The sequence below is a fragment of the Chamaea fasciata genome, unplaced genomic scaffold, assembly GCF_029207755.1.
Source record: "Chamaea fasciata isolate MVZ Bird 193981 ecotype frontalis unplaced genomic scaffold, bChaFas1.0.hap1 SCAF_29, whole genome shotgun sequence".
NCBI classification, from domain to species: Eukaryota; Metazoa; Chordata; class Aves; order Passeriformes; family Sylviidae; genus Chamaea; species Chamaea fasciata.
The window spans coordinates 3,286,697-3,313,544 of record NW_027094114.1 but is presented as its reverse complement, the minus strand read 5'-3'; the positions used below and the strand labels follow the sequence as shown (position 1 = coordinate 3,313,544).

Below are 26,848 nucleotides of genomic sequence, written 5' to 3'. Positions count from 1 at the left end.
AGCAGTCCTGCTTAAGCGGACAAGTCGAAGCTGAGCGCAAATGGAACAGCCGAGCACGGGAAGGGTGGGTGGGAAGGATGATCCAGGAACTGTAGGCCTGGCAGCCTGAGCTTGCTGCCGGGGAAGGCCTTGGAGCACATCCTCCTGAGTGCCATCCCACGGCACGTGCAGGGAACCAGGGGGTGGGAAAGCTCTGCGGTGGGATGGGGACAGCTGCGGATCTTAGCAGGGTGTTGACCGGGGGTTGGTGTTGCTGGGCGTGCTGGGGAAGGAGTCGTCTGGAAGAGGAGAGGTCTAGGCTGGAACTGGAGTCACTTTGAAGGCACCACCTGTGGTATGGCACAGCTTTGGTTATGGAGGACAGAAGGAATAGCTGGGACTTATCAAAAGCCTGATGTCTCTGTGGAAGTGAAGAAGGAATCGAGAAAAATGCAGAACACTTCAACAAGCCAAACACAGGTCCCAAATGGAAAAACAAAGAAACAAGACATTTTGACCTCCAGAAGGAGCCCATGCACCCTTTGGCTAGAGCGCTGCAGAAGCCAAGACATAGAGCTTCACTGAGCCAGATGCTCACCTGGAGCACCAGCCCTTTGGTGCCTCAACATGGCAGATCAAAGCCCATTTCCCAGCTGTCACTGGCTGGGGCAAATGCTAGGTCCTGGCAGGACTGCAGCACTCAGCATCCTTAGCCAGCAGCAGAAAGTGCTGGCTGGGCAGAAACTTGCACCTCTGCCTTGCACTAAAGACAGCACCCTCCAGAATTGGCATTTACTATCTCAGGAAAATCTGACTCTGCTGTCACCACAGCTGTAGGGTTGGGGTAACTTTGCTAATTTTGCTCTTCTTTGGCCTCTTCTCCACTGCAGGTGGCTGAGGAGCTACCACAAACTGTAGCAATGTATCTGCAGTAATGTATCTGCATAACTTGGAATACCAAGTGCTCAAGCCCAACTACCACCTAGAGATATTAGTTACAAGTAGCAGCTCTTTGGGAATATATCAAGGCCACAGAGACACAAACTGATCTAAAAAGAAGAGGAGCCTGGGAAATTGAATACCAGGACAAGAAGAATGAGCTAGAGGCCATGAAGGCTCGGAATTATAGCCAATCAAATTGCCTAAGGCACGTGTGCTGAACCAACAAAGCAGACGAACCAATCAAGAAAGGCATGAAGGTGTGAACAGTGGTCTTACAATCTATAAACATAGTGTAATGTAAATATGAAATGGCTTCTGCAGAAATCCTATCGGTTTTGTCATTCAGAGGTACTGAGCTCCCACAAGTATCATTCAGATGTATTTTCTGGCAGCCAGAAATGAAAATTCAGGACTCAAGCTGTAGCCCAAAAGAGCAGGGAGATGCTCGAGGAGGCACCACCTTTGTTTTAGCAATTCAGCAAGCGAGCGAGTCCTTCTGTGAAAGGAACCACTGCCCTCCTTGCCTTCCTTCTGGCACCTGAGAAGGACAAAGACTGTCCCAAATGCAATTTGCAGGCTGCCACAAGTCTGTGCTTCTTGTGTCTTTTCAACACAGCTCTACCCAAAGCTGCAGCCACAGCTGACACCAGAGAGGAAAGCCCCTGAGAGCAGCAGAGTTTGTGGGGGCTGTTGACATTTACCTCTCCTCCTGTGGCAGTGTCGAGTGCTTTACAAACCTCTCCAAAATCCGAGAAACAAAAGAGCCACAAAGAAAGGAGAAAGCATTTAGATCTTGGAGTGCAAGCCAGCCCAGACTGGAGATCTCTGCTGGAAATGCCTAAAACCTGTAGGATGCAGAAGGGCTCTGTCAGAAGGCAGATGAGGCATTTTGCTCTCAAGTGCATGGCCACTGGGTCTGAAGCATTGAGGATTACTGCCTCAGCTCAGAAAGAGAGTTTCTTCTTTCTTCTCGGGTTTCAGTCTCTAAATTATGCAGTTCTAATCCTGACCATGGAGTATTTCCTTCAGCAAACTCTTGGAAAGAAAGCTATGATAGGGGGGAGGTTTCTCTTTCAGGCAAGCAAGATTCTTCTCCCTCTGTACTTGTGGCCAGCTGATTATAGCTATACAAAAATGCAGAGGAAATTAACACACTGCTGTCCCACACTTGAGAGACCAGGAGATCTACCAGGTCTTGTTGCCTACTGCAGGCAAGACCTTGGCAGTGTGGAGATGTCTTTGACAATGCCTTCTGGCCAGGCTCACAAATTCTGACTGGTACTGAGAGATGGGACAGTCTAGCCTCAGTGTCTGAACACGTTTGCAGTAGGCCTGACTCGAGACCTGATAGATACTCCACCAGGAAAACACCTGGCCCACGGTTTTGTGGTCGGACTCACCCGCTGCCGATATTTTTGACTTTTATGTATTTTGTCATGGGATTTTCCGTGCTCAAAAATGTCCCTGAGGAAAACAAAATTCCAGATGCTGACTTTCAAGCAGAGATCCCAGCTTCCAGGAGATACCTAAAAAGGCAGCCCCATTGCGTGGGGCTCTGAACCCTTTGTGGTCCGCTGGGTAACAGCAACAACAACAAGCAGACAGACAGACAGACAGCTCTGAAGCAGAAATGGCCAGCAGAGACTGATTTTCTCCAGAAGTTCCTGTGGGGAATCCTAAATGTCCCTGTGATATCAAACTGAGGAGGAACATTTGGTCCAGCTACGCTGCTACATGCACACAATACGCTATCCTCCAGACAACAAATACACAAGACGTACTCAGTAGCTCCAGGGAGTCCTCCTCGATCTGCTGTTGCTGAGCAGCAGCTGTGTCAGAGCAGGAGATGAACCGACTGCCCGGGATCACCGTCTCAGCTTGGGGAGCAAAGGCTCCTTGACACAATGCTCCTGCTGCAGCTGGTTTGGTGAAAGAGCCTGTGTAGATCTGGGAGAAGAAATGAGTTTGGTTCAGAAAGGTGGCTGGCAGAGATGACCCTGAGATGCCATTCCAAATGCAAGCCCTTAGGAAGATGCTGTCAGCCTGCCACACGCAGGGCTCTTCAAATGGATTTTTTGCATGTCCACTTCCCTTTGACTGGATGGCTCAAAGCCAAAGGCTGGTTTTCCTGGAGTTCATGGCCAGATTCATCTTCCATTTTCAGGGATTTTCTGAAGGAGGACTGCCACAAGGACCATTCCACCTCCTCCCAAGGGCTCTTTTCCCCTTCCAAGGGCTGCAGACACTTGCAGCTCCCTGTTCAAATGTTCTACCTCCTCCCACGGAGTGCTCTTGTCCTCCACCATGTTCAGGTCATGCTCAACCAGCAGCACTTCTGGTGGAGACAGTTCCTGTGGCTCACGCCCATCCTGGGGCACCTCCTCCTCAGTCATTTGCAAGGAGGCCTTTGCAGGCTTCCTGGCCAGACGTCAACACTTCCACCTCGAGTCAAACAGAACAAAGCAGTCAGAGACTACAGCTTGTCCCTGTCAGCCAAGAGTCATCAGCTGTGAACAAAGGGAAAGAAGAGATTTACAAGGGCTACAGACAGCTTGTTTCCATCCTCCGTCTTGGGCACCATGTTCCACTGTTAAAACACCACAAGAAACGAGGAGAGCAGGAAGAGGCCAGCAGGAGTCAGTTTGGATGACTGCTGGCCAAAAGGCCAAAGGACTACTTCCATTGTCCAGGGCAGCAGTTGAGATTCAAGATACCAAGAAATGTCCTTCAGAACGGCTGCCACAGACACTAAAACAGGATGGCCCTCAGAGGCATCACCCCACTTGCCTGCTGCTCTGCAGTGGAAAGGCAAGAAGGCCAGAAAGCACCAGCTTGGTGACTGTGGCGGTTATTGCTGTTTCACTCACTTGCTTTTCTGGACTTTGAGGGAGGGCATTAATTTTGTCTCTCATGAGTTTCCTTTCTTCCTCCAGCCTCTTCTCCCTTGCCTTGATCCTAGCCTCTGTTTCCTGCAGCCCTGCTTGCAGATGTTCCTTGATGTTCTGTAAAAAAAGAGAGAGAGGATGTTTCATCATTCATCTCCTCTTGGAGATGAATCTCCATCATGTCTTCTCTGTTGCTCCTCTTCAGTGCCTTGATGCCACTCTGAGCTTCAGGCAGCTCTGCTTGTGGCTCTGCCTTGATATTCTGCACACACAAACGCAGAGCAAGTGACAGGGAGCTGCCATCAGGCTCAGCTTTTTCCTCTTTCAGCCTCAAAATCACATTCACTCAGCCACTTCTTTCTGCGTCCCTGCCCACCTCTGCTTCCACTGCCAACCTCCTTTCCCAGTGCCGATCTCTGCACATGACAAAGCTCGATGCTTTCTGTGCCTCTGGGACTCCTGGTCTCCTCAGTCCCAAGAGCTCTGTTTTATGTCCCTCTTCCTGCCCTTCACTCTGTCATCTGCTGAGCCAGGCTTACCTCTTCATTCTCCTGTGGCTCTTCCACCTGCTGCCTGAGCTGCTCTTCCTGCTCTTGGGCTGGCAACAGCTCTCCCTGAGTCTGGCATGGCATCTCTGAGAGCGCAACCTGCTCATGCCTGTTGTCTGGCAGGAGCTGCACAGAAAGCAAGAGAAGATGGCTTTCAACTTCCCATACAACATCTGTGGGCAGGAGGAAACCCCAGGGACAGAAAGCACCATTTCTAGAGCCCTGGCAGGGCAAAAGTCTCATCAAGATGAAGACACCAGAATAAACAGATGAGTGGGATTCTGGGCCAGGTTTGCCTATGATGCCAAGGTCCTCCTATGAAGCTGTAGGTGTAGATTGTCCCATTGGTCCTGTCTCTGGCTCTTTCTAGGAACCAGAGGGACCCTGATTGAGCCTGTGAAGCACTCAGCTTGGAAAGTCATGGTTCATTGATTTTTGATTTGTGGTTTTAATTTTTTTTCCTGTGCACAGCATCCATTTGTAACATCAGCGAATCCAGCGTTCACCCTGACACTGCTGATCACGGCAGTGAAGAAGAAGAAGAAGAAGAAGAAGAAGAAGAAGAAGAAGAAGAAGAAGAAGAAGAAGAAGAAGGAGAAGAAGAAGGAGAAGAAGAAGAAGAAGGAGTAGACATGAATGTGACATTCGTGTAATGACTGGTTATCTCAATAACCACCTTAGAGTAGGCTTGTAGAGTAGGATTATAGGATTAATATTCTGTATTATCTATATAGAATAAGGTTATGAGGAAATAAAATTTCTGAAACGTAAGCTCATCTGGAAGATTCCGTTCTTTCTCACCCTGTCAATAAGCGCACCGTTTCCGTCAGAGTGTTCAGTTGTCTGTTGAAGGTGCAGAGCGACGTTGATGGCTTCTTTGGTGTGCCTTGAAAGTGGGGAAGGCTCCGCTTCAGTCATCCTCTCCAGACCACAGTGCCTTTGGCATACGGCCCACTGACCGTATTTTGCACACCTGTGGTGCTTCAATTTGAGGCAGAAAGGGCAGTGGCATTTGCAGGCAAAACCAAAGGAGGAGTGGGGCAGCCAAAAGATCCTGTGCACATGCAGGTCTTCAGCTGTGACTTAAGAGCATTTGGGTTGGTGCCATTTGGATTTGTATCCCGAAGTGCAATCTCTTTGGCTGCAGGAGAGTCTTGCTCAAGTGAGAAATCAGCAAGATCAGTGAGAGTGCTCTGAGAGGTTTCCTCTGGTGCAGAGCTGTCAGCATCTGTGAGGTGACAGCGGGCCCAGCCTCGCCCAGGGCGGAGGCCCCTGGCAGAGCCCGGAGCAGCCTGAGCCTGGGCAGAGGCAGGCTGCAAGGAGGCCCTTGTAACCTGGGAGCGGGCGAATGCTCCGCTCTCAGAGCCCGGCTGGCAGCCGGCCGCTCCCGAGGGGAAGCGTAGCCGAGCTGGGCACAGCACAGACGGTTGGCATCGGCCGTCGGCAGTCTGCACAGGAGCAGAGAAAGGCAAACCACAGGCGAGGGCTGCAGGCCTGGCTGAGGATTCCCACTCTTGTGCCGGTTGCCCTGTAACTCCTGGCAAAGGTGAGCAGTGTGTGCAGCACTCCAAGCACAGGGGAGGGAGCCGGGCTGCTCCGCAGGCTCCAGCACAGAGCAGCGTCCTTCAGGCACGGCACTTCTGCTGGGGGAACTGAGGCCAGCGCGAGGCAGGGACAGCTTGCCCCAAGAGCCAAACACACACACCCACTGCAATGGAATGCTGCTTATTATTGCTTTTCCCAGCCCAGGGCAAACCGTGTCCCCTTTCCCTTTGGCTGGGTACTGGGGAACTTTTATTCTCTCCCGACCGCCTACGTTTCTGTCCCCTCCCCTCTTCTCCTACTTCCCTTTTGGTCTGGGCTTCAAGCTGGCCCCTCTCCCATCTCACATCAAAAGCCAACAAATTACCTAGGAAAAATCCAAGCCATAAATAACAATGCCTAGAACCAACAATTTTCATTCATCTTTCTAATCATCTTCCGGCTGCAGCACAATGTTGCCCTGTATCTCACAGAGGGAATCGGGGATGAGCCTGTGGCTTGCGCTTGAGCAGTGAACTGATTTGGATGGGAGCAGAAGGCTTTCAGTAGGTAATTGGTGTTTTCTTGATTAATTTCTGAAGGAAAGACACAATGTGGCTTCAGTCAGCAAACACATTTTCAAGGTGTAGTGACAAAATGCTTGGGAGCAATTCCCAGAGAAGGAAGGTGCTGAGAAAATCTTGAACTGAAACAAATCACAAATTCCCTTAGCATTAACAGAGAGTGTTGAGCCGTCTATTTCCTCCAGTGCACTGATTAATGTGTGCAAGTGGCTACCTTAGCCTTGAGAATAGAGTAGTCCTCCTAAGAAGGTAGCTGGAATGCATTCAAGGGGAAGCAAGTGGTTCTAGGAGGCTCTTGAGCATCAGAGGAGAATTTGAGGAATGGGATGTTCCCCAAATGACCACCAGAGATCATTAAGAGACTCCTACTCTCTCGTTCTTCACTTCTGAGACATGATTTAAATTTGTCCAATAATTTGAGGGAATATTTAGCCTGTGAGTTTCTGCAAAGTAATAAGTAGGTCTTATTTCCATGGTTACAAATCAGTAGGTCAGATTTCTGAGTGAGCACATGTTAGAGGAGTGATTCCCCACACAGCCAGCACTGAAATAAAGTCATGCCTCCTTTCTCACACTGAGCTGGCACCGGGGACCAGGCCCTGCTTGGGAACTTCCATTTTAGTCCCTTCTATTGAAAGGTGAGAATGAAACTTCTTCCAGCTGTTTCCCTCTGGTTTCCATTCTTGGGGGCCAAAGATCTGTGCTGCAGGTGGCCCGGCTGTGTGCAGAGGAATGCAGCCTCCACAAAGCCCTTGGTTTCCCCACAAGCCATCATGATTTCTTGCCAGGTGTGCCCCGCTCTGGCAGGAGAAAGAGCCCGCAGCGCAGTGGGCGCCGTGCCCCGCCCAGCCGGGGCTCTCTGGCACAGAGCAGCAGCAGTGCCAGCACCTTTCAACCCACTCCTGCCTTGGCTTCGCCTGGGACACAGAAGCCTCTGGAAATCAGCACCACATGTCGCGTTCCCGGCTTGGAGCAGCTGCTGCTGCTGGCGGGCAGACCTGGCCCCTTGTATTGCTTCCAAGTAGGAATCCAGGCGGAGATAGAGACGTACATACATGGAAACCCCGGGCTTGTCCAATAAGTGGGCAAATGTATGGGGGAATGTGTTAGCAATCATTTCAGCTGTTATGCCAACACTGCCTGCTCTCCTTTTCTCTCTTCACATTTCCTCTTCTTTCCCGTCTCACATTTCCCCCCCTTCCCACTCACAATTCTCACAGTTTTCCTGTCGTTTTTCCCTCCCAACTTTTTCTCATTTTCCCCACCGTCTTCAGCTCACTTTCCTCCTGCTTTACCTCTCACCTTTTCCCACCTTCCCACTCTTTCCTGTTTTTTTCTTCCCTCATGCTTCTCCCCATTTTTCCCTCACTTATCCTGCCCTTTTCTCCCCTCCCGTTTCTCTCCTTTTCTCCGTCATTTTCCTCAGCATTTTCTCTTCCTGTTTCTCACTTTCACCCTCCTGTTTCTCGCCCTTTTCCTCTCACATTTCTCACACTTTTCCCCTCACGATTAGCATTCTTTCCCCGTCATGTTCCTTATACTTCTCCTCTTGCGTTTTGTGCCCTTTATTCACTTGGAATATTATTTATAATAAAATATTCACTTTATTCATTTGGAAGCTGGAATAACCAGTGCCCAGAACAAAGAAAAGGCGATGATTAAAGGAGACTGAAAAGGGGAGGGGGTGGTTGCTCACATCAAAGAAGACTGAGGAGGACCAGAGGATTTTATCCTAGGGGAGCCTCTGGTTATAATCAAGATAGGGAACAAAGGAAAGGAAATGAAATTTTGGGGGAACACAGGGACAACGTACTCAGTGTTAAATAAAGCTTTAATACCTATAACAGATGATTATGGTATGGTGAAGGAGGCAACTGGCCAACCTGAAAGAGCGTATTTTTGTAGACCACTGAAATATAAACTTGGGAAACAATGGGGAATTCATAAGTTTTTATACATGCCCAATGCCCCATCAGCACTTTTGAGTAGAGATTTATTGGAGCAACTAGAAGCAAAGGTAATATTCAAAAATGGAGAGATTATTTTGGAGGTTAAGGATTGACAATATGTGGAATGGTTAAGCTTAGTGTCAATAGCCAACGGGACCAAAACTAAAAGTGAAGAAGAGACTAGCAGAAAAGGAATGGATCAGGTATATCCTGGGGTATGGGCTTCTAACATACCATTGAGGGCAAAGAATGCACCTCTAGTGCAAATTGAACTTAAAGAAGGAAAACAACCAGTTAGAGTTAAACAGTATCCCTTTAAAAAAGGAAGACAGGGAAGGGATTAGCCCAGTAATTGAAAACTTTTTGCAGACAGGGCTATTAAAAGAGTGTCAGTCTGATTTTAATACTCCTTTTTGGCCTCTTAAAAAGCCTGATGGGTCAGACTGAGTAGTATACAGGATTTGCAGGCTGTTAATAGGCTAATTGAAAATTTACACCCAGTGATTGCCAACCCCTACACATTGTTAACCCATTTAACACCTGAACTAATTTGGTTTACCATTTTAGATTTGAATGATGCTTTCTTTTGTCTTCCTCTCCATGAAGCCAGCCAGACAATTTCTGCATTTGAATGGGAAAGACCCAAGACTGGGCGCAAAACCCAGCTCACATGGACAGTTTTAACCCAAGGATTCAAACACTCTTCCATATTTGAAGAACAGCTTGAAAAATATTTGGAATCCTGGGAAGCCCCATCAGGAGAAGGACAGCTGTTGCAGTATGTAGATGACCTCCGGATAGCTACTTGAACTGAAGAGACATGCGTGGATCGGACAGTAAGCCTCCTAAACGTTTTGGGTCTACAAGGGTATCGAGTATCCCAGAAGAAAGCTCAGATAGTGAGGCAGAGTTTTCTACCTGGGCTACGAGGTCAGTGCTGGACAAAGGATCTTAGGGCAGGATTGCAAGGAAGCAACATGCCAGACCCCAAAACCCCAGACAGTAAAGGAACTGAGAACCTTTTTGGGCCTGACAGGCTGGTGTAGACTGTGGATTTACAATAATGGGCTGTTAGTCAACCCCCTGTATGTCTTGATTACACGAGGAAACAGAGACCTCCAATGGACAAAAGAAGCAACACGAGCCTTCAACCACCTAAGGAAGGCCCGCGTGTCAGCTCCAGCCCTGGGACTTCCAGATGTGAGTAAACCATTCTTTTTGTTTTCTCACAAAAAGCAGGGGATTGCTTTGGGAATACTGGCACAAGACCTGGGCCTGTATCACAGGGCAGTCACCTACTTTTCCAAGCAGCTGGATGCAGCAGCCAAGGGATGGCCAGGGTGCCTCAGAGCCACTGCTGCAGTGGTGATGAACATTCAGGAAGCACACAAGTTCACCCTAGGCCAGAAGATGACTGTGTCCCACAGTCATGCTAGAAGATGCTAGCAGATCTAGAAGATACTAGTGTCCCACACAGTGTCCGCAGTCCTGCAGGTAAAAGGCAGACATTGTCTTTCCCCACAGAGTTTCCAGAAATACCAAGCCATAATGGTAGAGCAAGATCATGTAGAAATTGTGGTAACTAATCTTGTGAACCCAGCTTCCTTTGTCAGTGGGGATACGGGAGAACCAGTGATCCATGATTGCCTGGAGACCATCAAAGCCACCTACTCCAGTTGCCCAGATCTGAAGGACACCCCTCTCGAGGACCCTGAGACTTGATTTACTGATGGAAGCAGCTGTGTGATCAGTGGAAAAAGACATGCTGGGTATGCTGTTACCACGAGCAGAGAAGTAATAGAGTCTGGACCACTACCAACCAACACCTCTGCACAGAAGGCTGAAATAATTGCCCTAACCTGGGCTTTAGAACAGGCAAAAGGAAAGAAAATTATTATTTATACAGACTCAAAGTATGCATTTGGGATGGCTCATGCTCATGGAGCCATCTGGAAAGAAAGAGGACTGTTGAACTCACCAGGGAAAAGTATTAAACATTCCCAGGAGATAATAAAACTATTGGGGGCAGTCCTGCTACCTGAAAAAGTAGCCATCATCCACATCAAGGAAATGAGCAGGTGGACAGAAAGGCAAAAGAAGCAGCTAAAGGTGAGGTGATTATTGAGACAGTTGAGGCAGCCTTAATTCCAGATGGACAGATTTCTACTGAAGGTAAGTCAAGGTATAGCAAAAAAGAACAAGATGCTAACTGAGCAAGAAAATGGAAGTTATAACCAAGAAGGGCGGGCAATCACAGATGAAGGGAAAGGAAGACTTGTGATTCCCTATTACATGCCATGGTCGTTGGTGAAAGAGGAACATGAGAAAACACACTGGGGAATAGACACTCTGTATAACTATTTGAAGGACAGAATCATTTCCAGAATTTTGCAAACAACAGTAATTCCAGTGACTCGCCAATGTAGCCTTTGTCTCCAAACTAGTCCCCAAACTATTCCTAAACCAAAGCTTGGACAAATCGGGAAAGGTTATGGGCCTGAGCAGCAATGACAAATTGATTTTTCAGAACTACCCAGGATGGGGAGGGTATCGATATTGGTATTTACAGAAACCTCTTCAGGGTGGCCAGAAGCTTTCCCTACCAGAACTGCCAAAGCACAAGAAGTAACCAAAGCATTGTTACAGGAAATAATACCGTGTTTTGGAGTCCCAGGCACAATGTCTTCAGACAGGGGGCCACATTTTATTTCAAAACTTGAGCAGCAAATTAGCCGGCACCTAGGCATAGACTGGGAACTTCATATCCCATATCATCCTCAGTCAAGTGGCCAGGTGGAAAAAATGAACCATCTGATTAAGCAGCAAATTGTAAGACAGGACAAGAAGCAAAGTTACCTTGGCCTAAAGCTCTTACAGTAGCATTATTACGAATTCAGACGAAGCCAAGGACAAAAGAAAAATGAAGCTCTTTTGAAATATTATATAGAAGATCATATGGGGTCCAAGAAGGAACAACACCTACCCAAGTAGGGGAAGAAACCCTACACAGGTATATGGTGGTCCTAAACAAACAACTTAGAGAATCTGAGAAACATGTGGCTGGGGCTCAAAGGAGAGAACTAGATGGGCCAGTACATAACATACAGCCAGGGGATTATGTATATGTTATGCCTTTTGCAGAAAAGACTCTGGAACCCCAGTGGGAAGGACCATTCCAGGTGCTCCTCACCACCTTTACTGCAATCAAGATCTAAGAGCAAAATGCCTGCATTCATCACACTCGAGTGAAGAAGGCTCCTGAAGTGATCTGGAGAGCCACACCAGGTGACAATGAACTAAAACTGAAGCTTATTCGGGAAAGTGAATGGTGTGTGTGTAAAATGTTAGAATAGGTCAATAACTTTTGAAGAATAGAAAGATTTGTAGTTATGGAAAATCAAACAGGCATAGTTTGGAGAATTGTGGCCTTTGCAACCATCGTTATAGCCACCGCTGGGGTTAAGGCAACACCACGCACATATAATGTGACAGGTATATAGAGGTGTCAAGGAAAAGCCTATGATTTTCACTCCAGTAGGTTTTTGGGGCAGATGTTGAAGGTTACAAAGGCAATTTCTGGGAAAGGAAGAAACATTTGGGGATATGAATACATGTGCTCAGGACAGATTCCATTAGTCTTAGCAAGAACCCATGAAACACATCCAAATTGGTCCTGAATGTTGTGACAAATGTTCAGGCAATGGCAGCCTGGGCATCCCTGGGAGGGGGGGAGGGGGGGAGGGAGGGAGGGACTACTACCCAAAAAGCTACTGGGCAAGATAATACTGGGCAAGAAACTAATCCCCAAGAAACTAGTCCCCAGGAAACTACTGACCAAGAAACTACTCCCCTAGGAAGTACTGGGCAACAAAGTGTTTGAAATGCAATCACTGTGCTGTATGGCAAGACTGAAGGAAAAGAAAGAAGCAGAGAAGGAAGGATAGAAATGTTTGTCCAGACTGTGAAACTATCACCCTTGTTTTTGCCATGTTCCTGTCTCAGCAAGATGAGCAGGAATTCAGCACCAGAAAATGCAACAGCAGTTACTGAGTTCATCCTAGAGGGTTTCCCAGAGCATGATCCAAGACTGCAGCAGTTTTTCTCTCAAGTCCTCCTGCTCATGTACCTGACAACAGTGATGGGCAATGCAACCATCCTTTTCCTCCTGTGTGTGGATCACCACCTGCAAACCCCCATGGATGTTTTCATCTGCAGCCTGGCCTTCCCGGAAATCTGGTTTACATCCTCCACAAGCATCAAATGGTTTGTGATGCTGAGTTCTGGTCAGAACACTCTCTCACTAAGCAGCTGCTTTGCCCAAAACTATTTTTATTTTGCCCTGGGCTGCACAGAGTTTGTCCGGCAGGTTGTCATGTCCTTTGACCGGTGTGTTGCCATCTGCCACCCTTTGCTCTACGCTGACATCACAAAGCCTCAGCTCTGTGTCCACCTGGGTGTTGCTGCTTGGGTCCTCGGCTTTGTCCTGCTGAGCTACCGCTGCTCTTCCTCTCTGTGCTGTCTTTCTGTGGCTTCAAGATCCCCCATTTCCTCTGGGACAACTCCCCCTTGTTCAAACTGTCCTGCTCTGACACCAGCCTGCTTTGGGAAACAGACTCTGTCTTCTTACCGTGTGTCGTGCTGGGCTCCTTATGTTTGACTCTGGCATTTGACATCTGCATCCTTTTCTGTGTTCTGCATCTTCCAGCAGCCTCTGGGAGGAAGAAAGCTTTGACCACGTGTTCTTCCCATCCCATCACCTTATCCATTGCCCGTGGGAGCTGCATTGCTCTCTGCACGTGTCCTGCAGAAAATGTTTCCTTGAGGACCAACAGAACTGGAGCTCTGCTGAACACAGTCCTGTTCCCATTCCTAAATCCATTCATCTGCAGCCTTGGGAACAAATCTGTGATCCTGGCCCTGAACAAATCCATTGCCAGGCCAAGAACAAAGCCTTTCCTCTAAGCATGGTGCATTTCTGGAAAGCCATCCCAAGGATCTGGTATCATCTGTTACACAAAACCAGTGCCTGTGTGTGCAGCCTCCAAACACGGCTGCCTCAGGAGATTGATGCTCCTGCTGGGTTGTGTCAGGTTAAGAGAGAAGAGACTCATCTGCACTCCCAGACAGGGCACCAACAATGGCAGCAGGACAAACTCAGTTCATTCTCTGCCCGGGCTGCTCCCGGGCCCATCTCAGGAGAGCCACCAGCTCGTTAAGAGCCCATCTCTGGAACAGAGAAGAGCTCAGAGGAACAGTGTGGCAAGTGACAATCCAAATTACAGCTCCTGAGCGATGGACACCTTGTCCCAGCTCCTTTCCTGGGTGTTGAGGGTTAGGTTTGTTCCTTCTTTCTCTAAAGAATTTTTTCCCCACAAGTTACCAAGGAGACCAAGTGTTGGATACTTGAGAGTACTTAACTGAAACAAAGAAGTGGACAAAAGGTAGAAGAGAGAGATAACGCAGGTAAAAGACAAAGCTTGAGGCAGCGGCGTGCTTTTCTGCTTCCGGCGTTCGGGGAGACGCGTGTCTGCCGCTCCTCGAGGAGCTCAGCCGCCGCAAAGCACGCGGAGCGGGAAACGGCTGTTGCTGGCTAGAGGAGTTTCACTGTGGCCAAAGGGATCCAGTCCTGAGAAATCTTCTATCACCGGTTCAACCTGAATCCTGAGTTTTTCTCTGCCACTCGCAGAAAGCTGAGCCGTTTTTTCTGCCTCGCCTTCGGCTCCTTCGGCGCTGCTCCTCTTGCTGCAGCGTGACCCTGCACCCCCTGCGCTGCCGGGACATCCTGCCCCTGCCTGCCGGGACACCCTGCCATCCCAGCTACCAGCCCGGGACTTTTCCACTGTTCCAGCTTGGTGCTCTGAGGATCCTGCAGGGACACCGAAACCAAACTGCCCTGGGTTTTGTGAAACAAAGCCCTCAAGGTTCTTGGTACTGTTGTCGTTTGTCATTAATGCTGTAGTTGTTTGGTGGGGGGGGGAGTTTTTTTTTTGTGTTTGTTTGCTTTGTATTACATACTAGTAAAAAACTGCTATTCCTATTTCCCAAATCTTTGCCAAAGAGCCTCTGATTGTAATTTTACCTAGCAGATACCTGTCTTCCTAAACCAAGACAGATTTTGGCGCCCAAGTGTGGGGCTTGAGGGCACTGAGAAAAGAAAAGGGAAGAGAAATAGCAGTTCTTAACTAACCTAGTACTTTCTTTTGTGTGCGTTGGATATAAAAACCTCATTAGGCTGCATCATGTGGTTTAACTTAGCCTGGTTTGGGTGGCATGTGGTTGTGGCTGTATTCCTTCCATTTGCAGGCCCTTATCTAAACATGGGCCCTATAACTAAGGCTACTGTGACTGTCATCCAGTTTATTTTATAGCTTAATAAAGTAAAGAACTCATGAATTTTTAATTTCCTCTAGAAGGCAGGCACATAGATTCAAAGCTATCGTACACTAACTGTGTGTTTTTGGAGTTACTTTAACAATAGTACCTACTGTGAAGAAATGACACCGGGGGAAGTTTCTTTTTCCCAACCCTTTACCCATCTCTTTGGGTCTGCCCCACCAGTTTTTGAAGGGTTTAAATCCTCTCTGAATGCTAATGATATCATACAATGGCTAGTGCTGCTAATAGGCATATTCTATTTAGCATTCAGAGATAAGAGAAGATTGACCTAAATAACCACCCTAATACCTACCCCACAGAACAAGGATGATACCCCAGAGCCTGACTCTGCCCCACAGCCTGCCTCAGAAAAGACCCACCCGGATTGAGTTGAAGTTCTGGTAAAAGAGATAGGCCAAATGCTGAAAGAGTACATTTCCCCAGGTCATGAAAAACCCTCCCCCTGCCCCGAGAAGGCAGAGACTGATGGTGCAGCAGTGGAACCCACAGACGTTACAACTGTCCAGGTTCCAGCTGAACCACAAGGGCAGCCACAGCCAGCAGCAGTCGCCCCTGTGGAAACAAGGAAGTGTAAAGTGAAATCGTCAAATCCTGGTATTAAAAATAAAAAAGGAGGGTCCTCACAGTCCACAGAAGAGCCACAGGTTGAGATCATCACTGAGTCCCTAACATATGAAAGTCTACGTAATCTGCAAAAAGATATTGCACGACGAAGACATGAGGCTTATACAGCCTGGCTACTTCGAGTCTGGGACCTTATGGGTACAAGTGTGCAACTAGATAGTGCTGAAGCAAGGAATTTGAGACCCTTGACCCAGGACTCAGGTATAAATCAGATATTTGTAAGAGAGCAAAGGCCCCTTCCCCTTTGGGAACGACTTCTAATGAGTGTGAAAAAGAGATTTGTCCACAGAGACAGAATGCAAGAGCACAACAATAGAATGCGATAGAAGACCCTTGAGGAAGGAATCCAACAGTTGAGAGAAGTGGCAGTATTAGAAGTACTTTTTAGGAAGACCGGACAGCATGATAATAACCCCGACAAAGTTAAATGCACAGGGCACATGTTGTGGAATCTGGCAACTCATGGACCATCCCAATACGCCACATTCATCGCAACAATTAATGCCGAGGATAACCAAGAGACAGTGAGTTCTGTTGCAAACAAGCTCAGAAATTATGAAAGTATGATCAGTGGCCCAATGCAGGCTCATGTCTCTGCGGTGGTGAAGGAACTCAAAGAGGAGATGAGGGAAATGAGAGAAGAGATAAGAAAGAACAGTTCCCATGTAGCACCGGTGCGAGTCACAAGCCCCAGAATCAGAGGCCAACATTCCCCAGCGAGAGAGAGAGGGTACACCCCTCGAGCTGACCTATGGTTTTATCTGCGGGACCATGGGGAGGACATGAGAGCGTGGCATAAAAAACCTACTTCTGTCCTGGCAGCACGGGTACGTGAGCTCAAGGAGAGAAACGCTAACAGAGAGAGTTCCACTAGAATGAAAGTAGCCTCAGCCTCCCATGAGCAAGCTGCCAGGTATTACGGAGGTGGGAATGCTGTGTCAGATTCCCTCGAAGGAACCTCTACCATGTATGTCCAAGAAAAGAATAATAACCAGTGCTAAAGGGGCCCTGCCTCTAGCCAAGAAGAGGCACGGGAAAATCGGGTTTTTTGGACTGTGTGGATTCGATGGCCTAGCACATCAGAGCCACAAAAATATGAAGCTTTAGTAAATACTGGGTCGCAGTGTACTCTAATGCCATCAGGACATGTGGGGGCAAAACCGATTTCCATTGCCGAAGTGACGAGGGAATCACAAGAACTGACTCTAGTTAAAGCCGAGGTGAGCCTGACCGGGAAGGAGTGGCAGAAACTTCCGATTGTGACCGGCCCAGAGGCTCCATGTATTCTGGGCATAGACTTCCTCAGGAATGGATATTATAAAGACCCTAAAAGACTCAGATGAGCTTTTGGAATAGCTGCTGTGGAGACAGAGAACATTAAGCAGTTGAACACCTTGCCAAGACTATCAGAGAACCCATCTGCAGTGGGACTCCTGAAGGTAGAAGAACAACAAGTACCTGTTGCCACCTCGACAGTGCACCGTCGGCAGTATCGGACAAATCGGGACGCCGTGATCCCCATTCACAAGATGATCCGTGAGCTGGAGAGCCAAGAGGTGGTCAGCAAAACCCACTCACCCTTCAACAGCCCCATCTGGCCTGTGCGCAAGTCTGATAGAGAATGGAGACTGACTGTAGACTATCGTGCATTGAATGAAGTGACTCCACCGCTGAGCGCTGCTGTGCCGGACATGCTAGAACTTCAGTACGAGCTGGAGTCCAAGGCAGCGAGGTGGTATGCCGCTATTGACATTGCCAATGCATTTTTCTCCATTCCTCTGGCTGCAGAATGCAGGCCTCAGTTTGCTTTCACCTGGAGGGGCGTGCAGTACACCTGGAACCGGCTGCCCCAAGGGTGGAAACACAGCCCCACCATCTGCCATGGGCTGATCCAGGCTGCACTGGAGAAGAGTGAGGCTCCAGAACATCTACAGTATATCGATGACATCATTGTGTGGGGAAAGACTGCAGCTGAAGTATTCGAGAAAAGAAAGAGGATCATCCAGATTTTGCTGAAAGCCGAGTTTGCCATCAAGAAGAGCAAAGTCAAGGGACCTGCCAGAGAGATCCAGTTCCTGAGAGTAAAGTGGCAAAATGGACGGCGGCAGATCCCCACTGAAGTCATTAATAAGATCACAGCAATGTCTCCACCGACCAGCAAAAAAGAAACACAAACTTTCCTAAGAGCCATAGGTTTTTGAAGAATGCACATTCCTAAGTACAGTCAGATCGTGAGCCCTCTCTACCTGGTTACCCGCAAGAAGAACAATTTCCACTGGGGCCCTGAACAGCAACACGCCTTTGCCCAGATCAAGCAGGAGATTGCTCATGCAGTAGCCCTTAGCCCAGTCAGGACGAGACCAGATGTGAAGAATGTGCTTTATTCTGCAGCCAGGAACAACAGTTTGTCCTGGAGCCTTTGGCAGAAAGTGCCAGGGGAGACCCGAGGCCGACCACTGGGTTTCTAGAGTCGAAGTTACAGAGGATCTGAAGCCAACTACACTCCCACAGAGAAGGAGATCTTGGCCGCCTATGAAGGAGTTCAAGCCGCCTCAGAAATGATTGGCACAGAAGCACAACTCCTCTTGGCACCCCGACTACCAGTGCTGGGGTGGATGTTTAAAAGAAAGGCTCCCTCCACGCACCATGCCACCAATGCCACATAGAGCAAATAGACTGCCCTCATCACACAGCGTGCCCGTATTGGAAACCCAAATCGCCCTAAGATTTTGGAGATAATTACAAACTGGCCGGAAGGAGAAAACTTCGGTTTCACGGACGAAGAAGAGCAGGTACAAGTGACACGAGCTGAAGAAGCTCCTCCATACAACCAATTGCCAGCAGGAGAAACACACTACGCTCTTTTCACTGATGGTTCCTGTCGCATCGTAGGAATGAACCGTAAGTAGAAAGCAGCCGTATGGAGCCCCACACGACAGGTTGCAGAAGCCACTGAAAGAGACGGGGGATCAAGTCAGCTTGCTGAACTCAAAGCTGTTCAATTAGCCCTTAACATTGCTGAAAGAGAAAAGTGGCCAAAGCTCTACCTCTACACTGATTCGTGGATGGTAGCCAATGCTCTGTGGGGCTGGCTAGAAAAGTGAAAAAAGGCCAACTAGCAGCGTAAAGAAAAACCAATCTGGGCTGCTGATGAATAGAAGGACGTTGCCACTCGTGTAGAGAAGCTGCCTGTAAAAGTCCGCCATGTAGATGCCCATGTTCCCAAGAGTCGGGCTAATGAAAAACACCAAAACAACAAGCAAGTAGATCAGGCTGCCAAGATAGAAGTGTCAAAGATAGATTTAAATTGGCAACACAAGGGAGAGTTGTTCCTAGCCCGATGGGCCCATGATGCCTCGGGTCATCAGGGCAAAGATGCCACCTATAAGTGGGCCCGAGACCGAGAGGTGGATTTAACCATGAACAATATTTCTCAGGTTATCCATGACTGTGAGACATGTGCTGCAATCAAGCAAGCCAAGCGAGTGAAGCCCTTATAGTATGGTAGGCGGTGGTCCAAATATAAATATAGAGAAGCCTGGCAGATTGACTACATCACCCTTCCCCAAACCCGCCAGGGCAAGCGTTATGTGCTAACCATAGTGAAAGCCACCACTGGATGGTTGGAGACCTACCCTGTGCCTCATGCTACTGCCCGGAACACCATCCTGGGCCTGGAAAAACAAGTCCTATGGAGACATGGCACCCCTGAGAGAATCGAGTCAGACAATGAGACTCATTTCAAGAATAGTCTTATAAGCACCTAAGCTAGAGAACATGGCATTGAGTGGGCGTACCATATTCCTTATCATGCACCAGCGGCCAAAAAAGTTGAACAGTGCAATGGCCTGCTTAAAACTACCTTAAAAGCACTGAGTGAGGAAACCTTTAAGAATTAAGATACTAATTTAGCAAAGGCCACCTGGTTAGTGAACACTCGAAGTTCCACCAACCGAGCAAGTCCTGCCCAATCTGAGCCCTTGTAAAAGACAGACGAAGATAAAGTTCCAGTGGTACACATGAGAAGTATGCTGGAAAAAACTGTTTAGATTAATCCTGCCTCCAGCAAAGACAATCCCATCCGTGGGGTTGTCTTCGCTCAGAGACCAGGTTGCACCTGGTAGGTGATGCAAAAGGATGGAGAGACCCGATGCATACCTCAAAAGGACCTTGTTTTAGAGTGAACTACCCATGACAATGTGGCTGCATCCATATTTGCATATATATATATGTATTTTTAACAGTTAAAACTCAATGTAATATGTTGGTATGAGAAAAAAATTCGGGGTAGATAATGTTGAGAGTTAGGTTTGTTCCTTCTTTCTCTAAAGAATTTTTTCCCCACAAGTTACCAAGGAGACCAAGTGTTAGATACTTGAAAGTACTTAACTGAAACAAAGAAGTAGACAAAAGGTAGAAAAGAGAGATAACGCAAGTAAAAGACAAAGCTTGAGGCAGCGGCGTGCTTTTCTGCTTCCGGCGTTCGAAGAAACGCGTGTCTGCCGCTCCTCGAGGAGCTCAGCCGCCGCAAAGCACGCGGAGCGGGAAACGGCTGTTGCTAGCTAGAGGAGTTTCACTGTGGCCAAAGAGATCCAGTCCTGAGAAATCTACTATCACCAGTTCAACCTGAATCCTGAGTTTTTCTCTGCCACTCGCAGAAAGCTGAGCCGTTTTTTCTGCCTCGCCTTCGGCTCCTTCGGCGCTGCTCCTCTTGCTGCAGCGTGACCCTGCACCCCCTGCGCTGCCGGGACATCCTGCCCCTGCCTGCCGGGACACCCTGCCATCCCAGCTACCAGCCCGGGACTTTTCCACTGTTCCAGCTTGGTGCTCTGAGGATCCTGCAGGGACACCGAAACCAAACTGCCCTGGGTTTTGTGAAACAAAGCCCTCAAGGTTCTTGGTACTGTTGTCGTTTGTCATTAATGCTGTAGTTGTTTGGTGAGGGGGGGAGGTTTTTTTTTGTGTTTGTTTGCTTTGAATTACATACTAGTAAAAAACTGCTATTCCTATTTCCCAAATCTTTGCCAAAGAGCCTCTGATTGTAATTTTACCTAGCAGATACCTGTCTTCCTAAACCAAAACACTGGGACAGCCATCAGCCCTGCTTTGAAACCCCAAAGTCTGAAACCCCAAAGTCACTGAGAGCAGGTCACCATTTGGACTAAGGGGATTCTTGCCCTGGTGTGTAGGAAACATTATGGGATGGAGGGGAAGAGCAGTTTTGGATAGCACAGGACTTGTGGGAAGGTGAGGCGAGGAGCCCAACCAGAGCAGTCTGTCCTGTGCTCTCATTAAACTTAAATTCTCCCTCCTGTGTGAGCAAATCTCTGTTCTGCCTGAGCACAGAGCCTGGGGCTGTGAGGGCAGCAGCTGGAGGACGGCACCAAACAGCCCATCTGCCCATGGTGCCGCCACGGAGTGACCGGAGGGACTGGACTGAAGGGTTTGGGGCTGTGGGGTGTGTCTGGTCTGCACCAGCACCTGCAGTGGGGCTGTGGCCTCGGGGCTCAGATGTCCAAATGCCTCAGCTGCTGAGACTGGAATCCAGGGAAAGCTGCTGAGCAGACGAGTGTCTGAGCACAGCTGCTGCAGGGATCCATGTGCAGCTGTGACCGTGGAATGGGATAGGCTGGACCAGGATAGTGCCGTTGGGAATGATCTGCAGGTCAGAGCAGAATGATAGTCTGGTCCCACTGACCGACCCCTCCAGGGCTGACCAAAACTTCAAGCAGTCATTAAGGGCACTATCCAAATGTCTCTGAAACACTGAAAGCCTGGGGCATCAACCACCTCTCCAGGGAGCCTGTTCAGTGTTTGAACACTCTCCCAGTAAAGAAACACTTTCTCCTGTGCAGTCTAAACCATCCCTGGTACAGCTTTGAACCATTCTCACACGTTCCATCCCAGGATATCAGGGAGAAGAGAAAGGGAAATGCAGGGCAGAGCCAGGGGGGCAGCGAGATGGGAGTGTGCAGCCTGCAGGGACACAGCAGCAGCTCCGGGACAGCGCAGGACAAGCTGTGCTGGACGTGGCCAAGGGCCTGGCAGGGCTGGCAGTGCCCAGGAGAAGCCAAGTCTTGGTGCCCTGGGGCACAGCAGGGTCTGTGCCACCAAGGGCTGGGAGGGGACACCTTGTCCTGAGGCCCTGGGGCCTCCTGGCACAGCCCCAGCAAGGCTGGGCACTGTCACCCCCTTGTCCTGCCCTCAGCATCCCCCCACATCCCAGTGGCCCCAGGGATCTGCTGGGACCAGTCCCTGGGGAGCCTTGGTCAGGAATGGCCCTGGGGGGCTCCTCAGTGCTCCCAGGGACTGCAGGTTTTTCAAAGCACTTTGGGTTTTGCTTTTGCCTGGGAGTCTCTGAGGGGTTTGTGCAATCATGGCCTCCAATTATCTGCTGTAATTAGTCCCTTGAGATGTTTTGTCACTAACAACACTCAGTGGGGCTCATTAATGCCTCAAGTTACTCAAGAGTCATTAAAGTACTACTTTTTGACACTGAATCACTCTGAGAGGTTTGTGCAGTCATGGCCTCCAATTATCTGCTGTAATTAGTCCCTAGAGAGGCTTTGTACTGACACTTAGTGGGGCTCATTAATGCTCTGAGATACTCAATGTCTTTTAAGGTACTTTGGGCTTTCCTTCCCACACTCCGTCTCTGAGAGGTTTTTGGGCACTCTTGGCCTCCAGTTCTCTCCTCCAAGGAGTCCAGGAGGAGCCTGTGTTGGGGATGGACCTCAGTGGGACCCAGGAATGCTTTGAGACACGTTGGGTTTTTCCTCTGACTTGGACTCCTGGAAAGGTTTGTGCCATCTCCTCTCAGGCCCTGAGGGCTCAGCACCAAATGCACCACGGGGCTCTTTGGGATCAAGCAAGTCCTGATAAACCACGGCTCTGCCTTGATTTCCCTCTGCTCTGGTGCAGTTCATTAGGAAGGTTTTGTACTGCAGTTATGGAGAAAGATTTCAAAGAGCTTCTAAGAAATTCACATTCCTGTTATAAAGAGTGTGTTTTATTACTGTTCTCTTTAGAGGAGAGGTGATTGCAGCATTCTGTGACTGATATTGATCCAGGGCCTCTCCTCAGAAGGCCTGGTCAGAGAAGCTGTGCCTTCAGGTCTGACCCAGTATGGATAACATTCCCCAAGCCCATCCTGCCTGTCCTCACTCACCTGGGACCTGCTTTGCTCAGAGAGCTGCCTGCACTCAGGCAAAAAAAGGGGTTTTCTATTTTTGAAGCAACGTAAAACTCTTAATTTTCCCCACTGAAAACAGACACACTCCTCAAGTGTGTGCCAGCCCAAGGGGCCACCAAAACCACTCCAGCCCTGCCCTGGGCCGGCTGTGAGGGTGGATCAGCATCCCAACCTGCCCTGGGCCACTGCAAGGGGCTGTGGCCATGGACACACTGGGACAAACTAGGGACAATGGCAACAGTGTGAGGAAGACTGGGGGATATGGGGGCGTGCTATGAAAGATATTGGGGGGAATTGGAAGGGAAAGGGAATGAACTCAGGGGTATTGGGAGGGACTGGGCTGTACTGGTGATGAAATGGGCTGTAAAGGGGGGGACTGAAGGGGCACTGGGGTAGAACTGGGCTGTACTGGGGATGAACTGCGCTGTACTGGGAAGGACTAGAGGGGTTGAATCGGCTGTTCCCGCCTCCGCAAACTCCCATTTGCCGAGGCTCCCGCCCGTCAACGCCAGCACCCAATCAGTGCCAGGAAACCGGGGCCTCGGGGCGGTGCCTGGTGCCGGTGCCACGTTTTGGTTTTGCCTTCAACTCCCGTCATGCACCGCGGCCCAATTGAGCCACTTTGCACCCCGGACAACAATGCCCGTCATGCCCCGCGCTCCACAGAACCCCGCCCCCGTATCCTCCCTCCCCCCCCATGTGTCCCCTAAGTTTCCCCCAGACCCTCCAGGATCCCTAAGTGCCTCCTCAGTATTTATTTGGAACCCCCCAAAATCGTCCCCGACTCCCCTGAATGTTCCCAACCCCAGAGATGCCCGTTAGAGCCACTTCTGGGAATTCATCTCCGATCATCCCCCGTGCTCTCAGAGCTCTGCCCAACACAGTCTCGCGCCGAAAATTCCTGCTGTGCCCCGTGTCCTAAAGCGCCCGCTTCGAGCTCCCCAAGTTCCCCCCAATTCCTCCCGAACCGCACACGTTTCCCCCGAGGGCCTCAAGTCGCGACTCGGACGCAGAATTGTCCGCCAAGCGCCTTCCGGGACCCGCCACAGCTCGGCTTTATGCACTTCCGGGACTACAGCTCCCAGCATGCTCCGCGGCGCACACAGAGCCCTATTCCAGCCGTGACTCCATCTCCCGTCATGCCCCGCGCCCCTCCCACAGCCATAGGAGCTGCGCCTCGAACTCCCGTGATGCTCCGCGGCCCGGTTACACCGTGTTCTACCCGCGCCTACAACTCCCATCATCCCCCGCGCCACAGAGAGTCCCCTCAGGGCCCCCAAGTGCCCGCCCGGACCCCGAAGGGCCCCAGATTCCCCTCCCTGACCTCCAAGTGCCCACCCAGCTCCCCCAGATGTCTTTCAGACCCCCAAATTTTCTTCAGATTCCATCCCCAGGTCCAGAACTGCCCCAAATGTGCCCCAGAAATGTCTCCGTGGACCCCAAAGTGGCCCCTTTTACTCTGTCTGAGAAAACGATAAAGAAGATGACAAAAGGAATAAAAATAGGACTAATTGGCATAAAGAGGGAGGAATCAATAGCCAGATATTGTCAATGAATTAATGAAGGGAATTGTATTACTTAGAACCAATGACCCATAATTTTTGGGGGGGTGTAAAAATGTAGCAATTTGGGTTTTTTTAAATAGATGTCAAACTTAGGTAAAAAACATATATAATAGTGTTCTATATATTTATAAATATTATTATAATTTCCTTATAAATTTTTTTTTTAAAGAAAAATTGCTAATTTACAAAAATTATTTCAGATGTCAGTCCTTGGTTGATGATTTCAGACGCGGTGAGGTTGGGGTGAGGAGCAGGTTGTCCAAACAAGGTCAGCCTGCAAGGGGCTCATTCTCCATGCCCAGACCTCCTAAGGAGACATTCAGCATTAAGATCACTTGGGGAATGCTTCTTTCATGTTGGCAATGATCTGAAAAATTTAAAAAAATGCACCCTGGATTAGAAAAAAAATCAGGAGGTGCACTTTGAAATCTTCCTCCATAAGAGAACTCCAAACTGACTCCAAGCAGCTGCACAAGCCCTGGAGACTTGAAGACAAATGAAGGAAGACAAGGAGATCCTGAGACCTTTCTGGATTTTCATGAGCACCACGGTGGGTTTCGGGCTGAGTCCAGAAGCTCCAGGCACTGAGAGAAGGTTGAAGAAGCTGCTCAAGGAGGCAGAAGCAAAGCTCCAAGTCCCTTGGAGCATCCCTGGGCCCCACTGAGGGCAGGGAGTGCCAAAGGCTCCCCAGGGACTGCTGAGAGCAGATCCTTGAGGCCAGGATTGCAGGGAGCCGCAGGCTGTGAGCAGGGAACTGCAATGCTGAGCAAGGCCTGAGCTGGTTGGAGGGAGCAGAAAGGCCAAGCCCTGAGCCCAGGCCTGGCACAGCAGGGCCTGTCCCTCCCGGGTGGCTCGGGGCTGGTTGTGGGGCAGTGGGATGGGAGGGGCAGCAAGGACAAATGGCACAAAGCTGCAAGCCCTTCCAGCCTCCTCAGGGAGGGGCCGGGCAGGAGCAAAGTGCAGCCCCTGAAAGGAAAGTTCATTCTGTGGGGCCTCCAGAGGCGCTGGCAGAGCCCAGGGGACAAAGGCCTGGGTGCCTGTGGCCCTGCCAGCCCTTCCCGGCCCTTGGCCATGTGTCCTGCAGGCTGTGCCCCCTGTGCGTGCTGCTGCTGTTCCCTGGCCGGCTGCACACGCCCATCTCGCTGTCCCCCCAGCATTTCTCAGCCCAGCATTTCTGTGCCCTCCCTGGGCTCCCTGCACCCAGCGCTGCCGGCTCCTGGCACACAGAGCCAGGCCATGGCCCGGCCTCACGCTGGGACACCTCCTGCACCAAAATTCTGCCCTGGAGGGACTTTTATTTTTGCTCAGCTCCAGGCTGAACCTTTCAAGCTTTGGGGAGGTTTCCTTCTCTTCCCACTGCCAAGGAAAGCTCTGTCTCTTGCTGTTCAAAAACAGAGAAGGGCTGGTGGGAGATGTGGTGGTCAGAGGTACAGTGATGATGCAATTTTTGAGTTTTTAAATATTATGAAAAAAGGAGGGGCATCAACAAACTTCTACACTGGCCTGACAGAGAGCAGACTTCAGTCTATTCAGGATGCAAATTTGGGGAGTGCCAAATAAGGTACCAATTTTTTTAAAGGGAAACAGCCCTTAAAAACAAAGGATTCCCATAAAGATGGACACACTTCAAGGCAGAAATCTGGAAGGAGCAGGAACAGCCTGTCCCTCTGTGCCAAAATATGAGCTAGAAAGGAAAATGACTGCCCTGGCTGGGCATAAGGTCTTTTGCAGGAAATCAGGGGAAAAAAGAGGGTACATCACCTTTGGACAGATGGGGAGGAAAGTCAGGAAATATTAAAGGATGTTGCTAGGTCATGCACAAAGAATATTAGAGAGGTGAAAGCTCAATTAGGACTTAAGCAGGCTGCTTCTGTAAATGGTAATACAAATGATTTTATCAATACATTAATGGCAAAATGATGGGTAAGGAAAATCTCCATTCCTTATTGGGGGGGGGGGGGGGATATGGTTACCAAAAATGAGGAATAGGTTGAGGTACTTTACCCCTTCTTTGCCTCACTTTTCAACAATCAGTCAGGTTGTCTTTAGGACAAGTGTTCTCCTGAGCTGGTAGATGGGCACAGGGAGCAGAACAGCCCCCCTGTAATCCAGGAGGAAGCAGCTGCTGACCTGCTGAGCCACTCAGATGCTCACAGGTGTCTCTGGGACCAGATGGGATCCATCCTAGGGGGATGAGGGAGCTGGTGGATGAGCTCCCCAAGCTGCTCTCCATCATTTCTCATCAGTGCTGGCTCCCCAGGGAGGTCCCAGAGGACTGGAGGTGCCAATGTGAGCCCATCCCCAAGAAGGCCTGGCAGGAGGATCTGGGGAACTCCAGGCCTGTCAGCCTGACCTCGGTGCCCAGCAAGGTTATGGAACAGATCACCTTGAGTGCCATCACACGGCACCCACAGGATGGCCGAGGGATCAGACCCAGCCAGTGTGGATTTCAACATCTGCATTGATGGTCTGGATGAGGGTATTGAGTCCACCATCAGCAAATTTGCAGTTGACACCAAGCTGGGTGTGAGGGTGGATCTGCTGGAGGGTAGGAGGGCTCTGCACAGGGCCCTGGACAAGCTAGACATGGTCTGGGTTACAAGGTGGTGTTGGGTCACTGGTTGGACTTCCTGATCTCAAACAGCTTTTCCCACCTGATTACT

General features: G+C 49.5%; 2 protein-coding genes across 2 annotated transcripts in view; one reads left to right on the top strand and one right to left on the bottom strand.

The window, feature by feature from the left end:
* LOC136302475 (olfactory receptor 14A16-like) overlaps nt 1–26,848 on the bottom strand; it is a 168,697-nt gene that overhangs the window by 84,182 nt on the left and 57,667 nt on the right. The window lies entirely within an intron of this gene.
* On the top strand, nt 12,547–13,337 carry LOC136302577 (olfactory receptor 6E1-like; the record flags this gene model as incomplete). Its single annotated transcript, XM_066206046.1, is given in 2 exon segments — nt 12,547–12,901; nt 12,904–13,337. Coding segments are annotated over 2 exon segments (789 nt in total), but the record flags the coding sequence as incomplete, so codon positions are not given.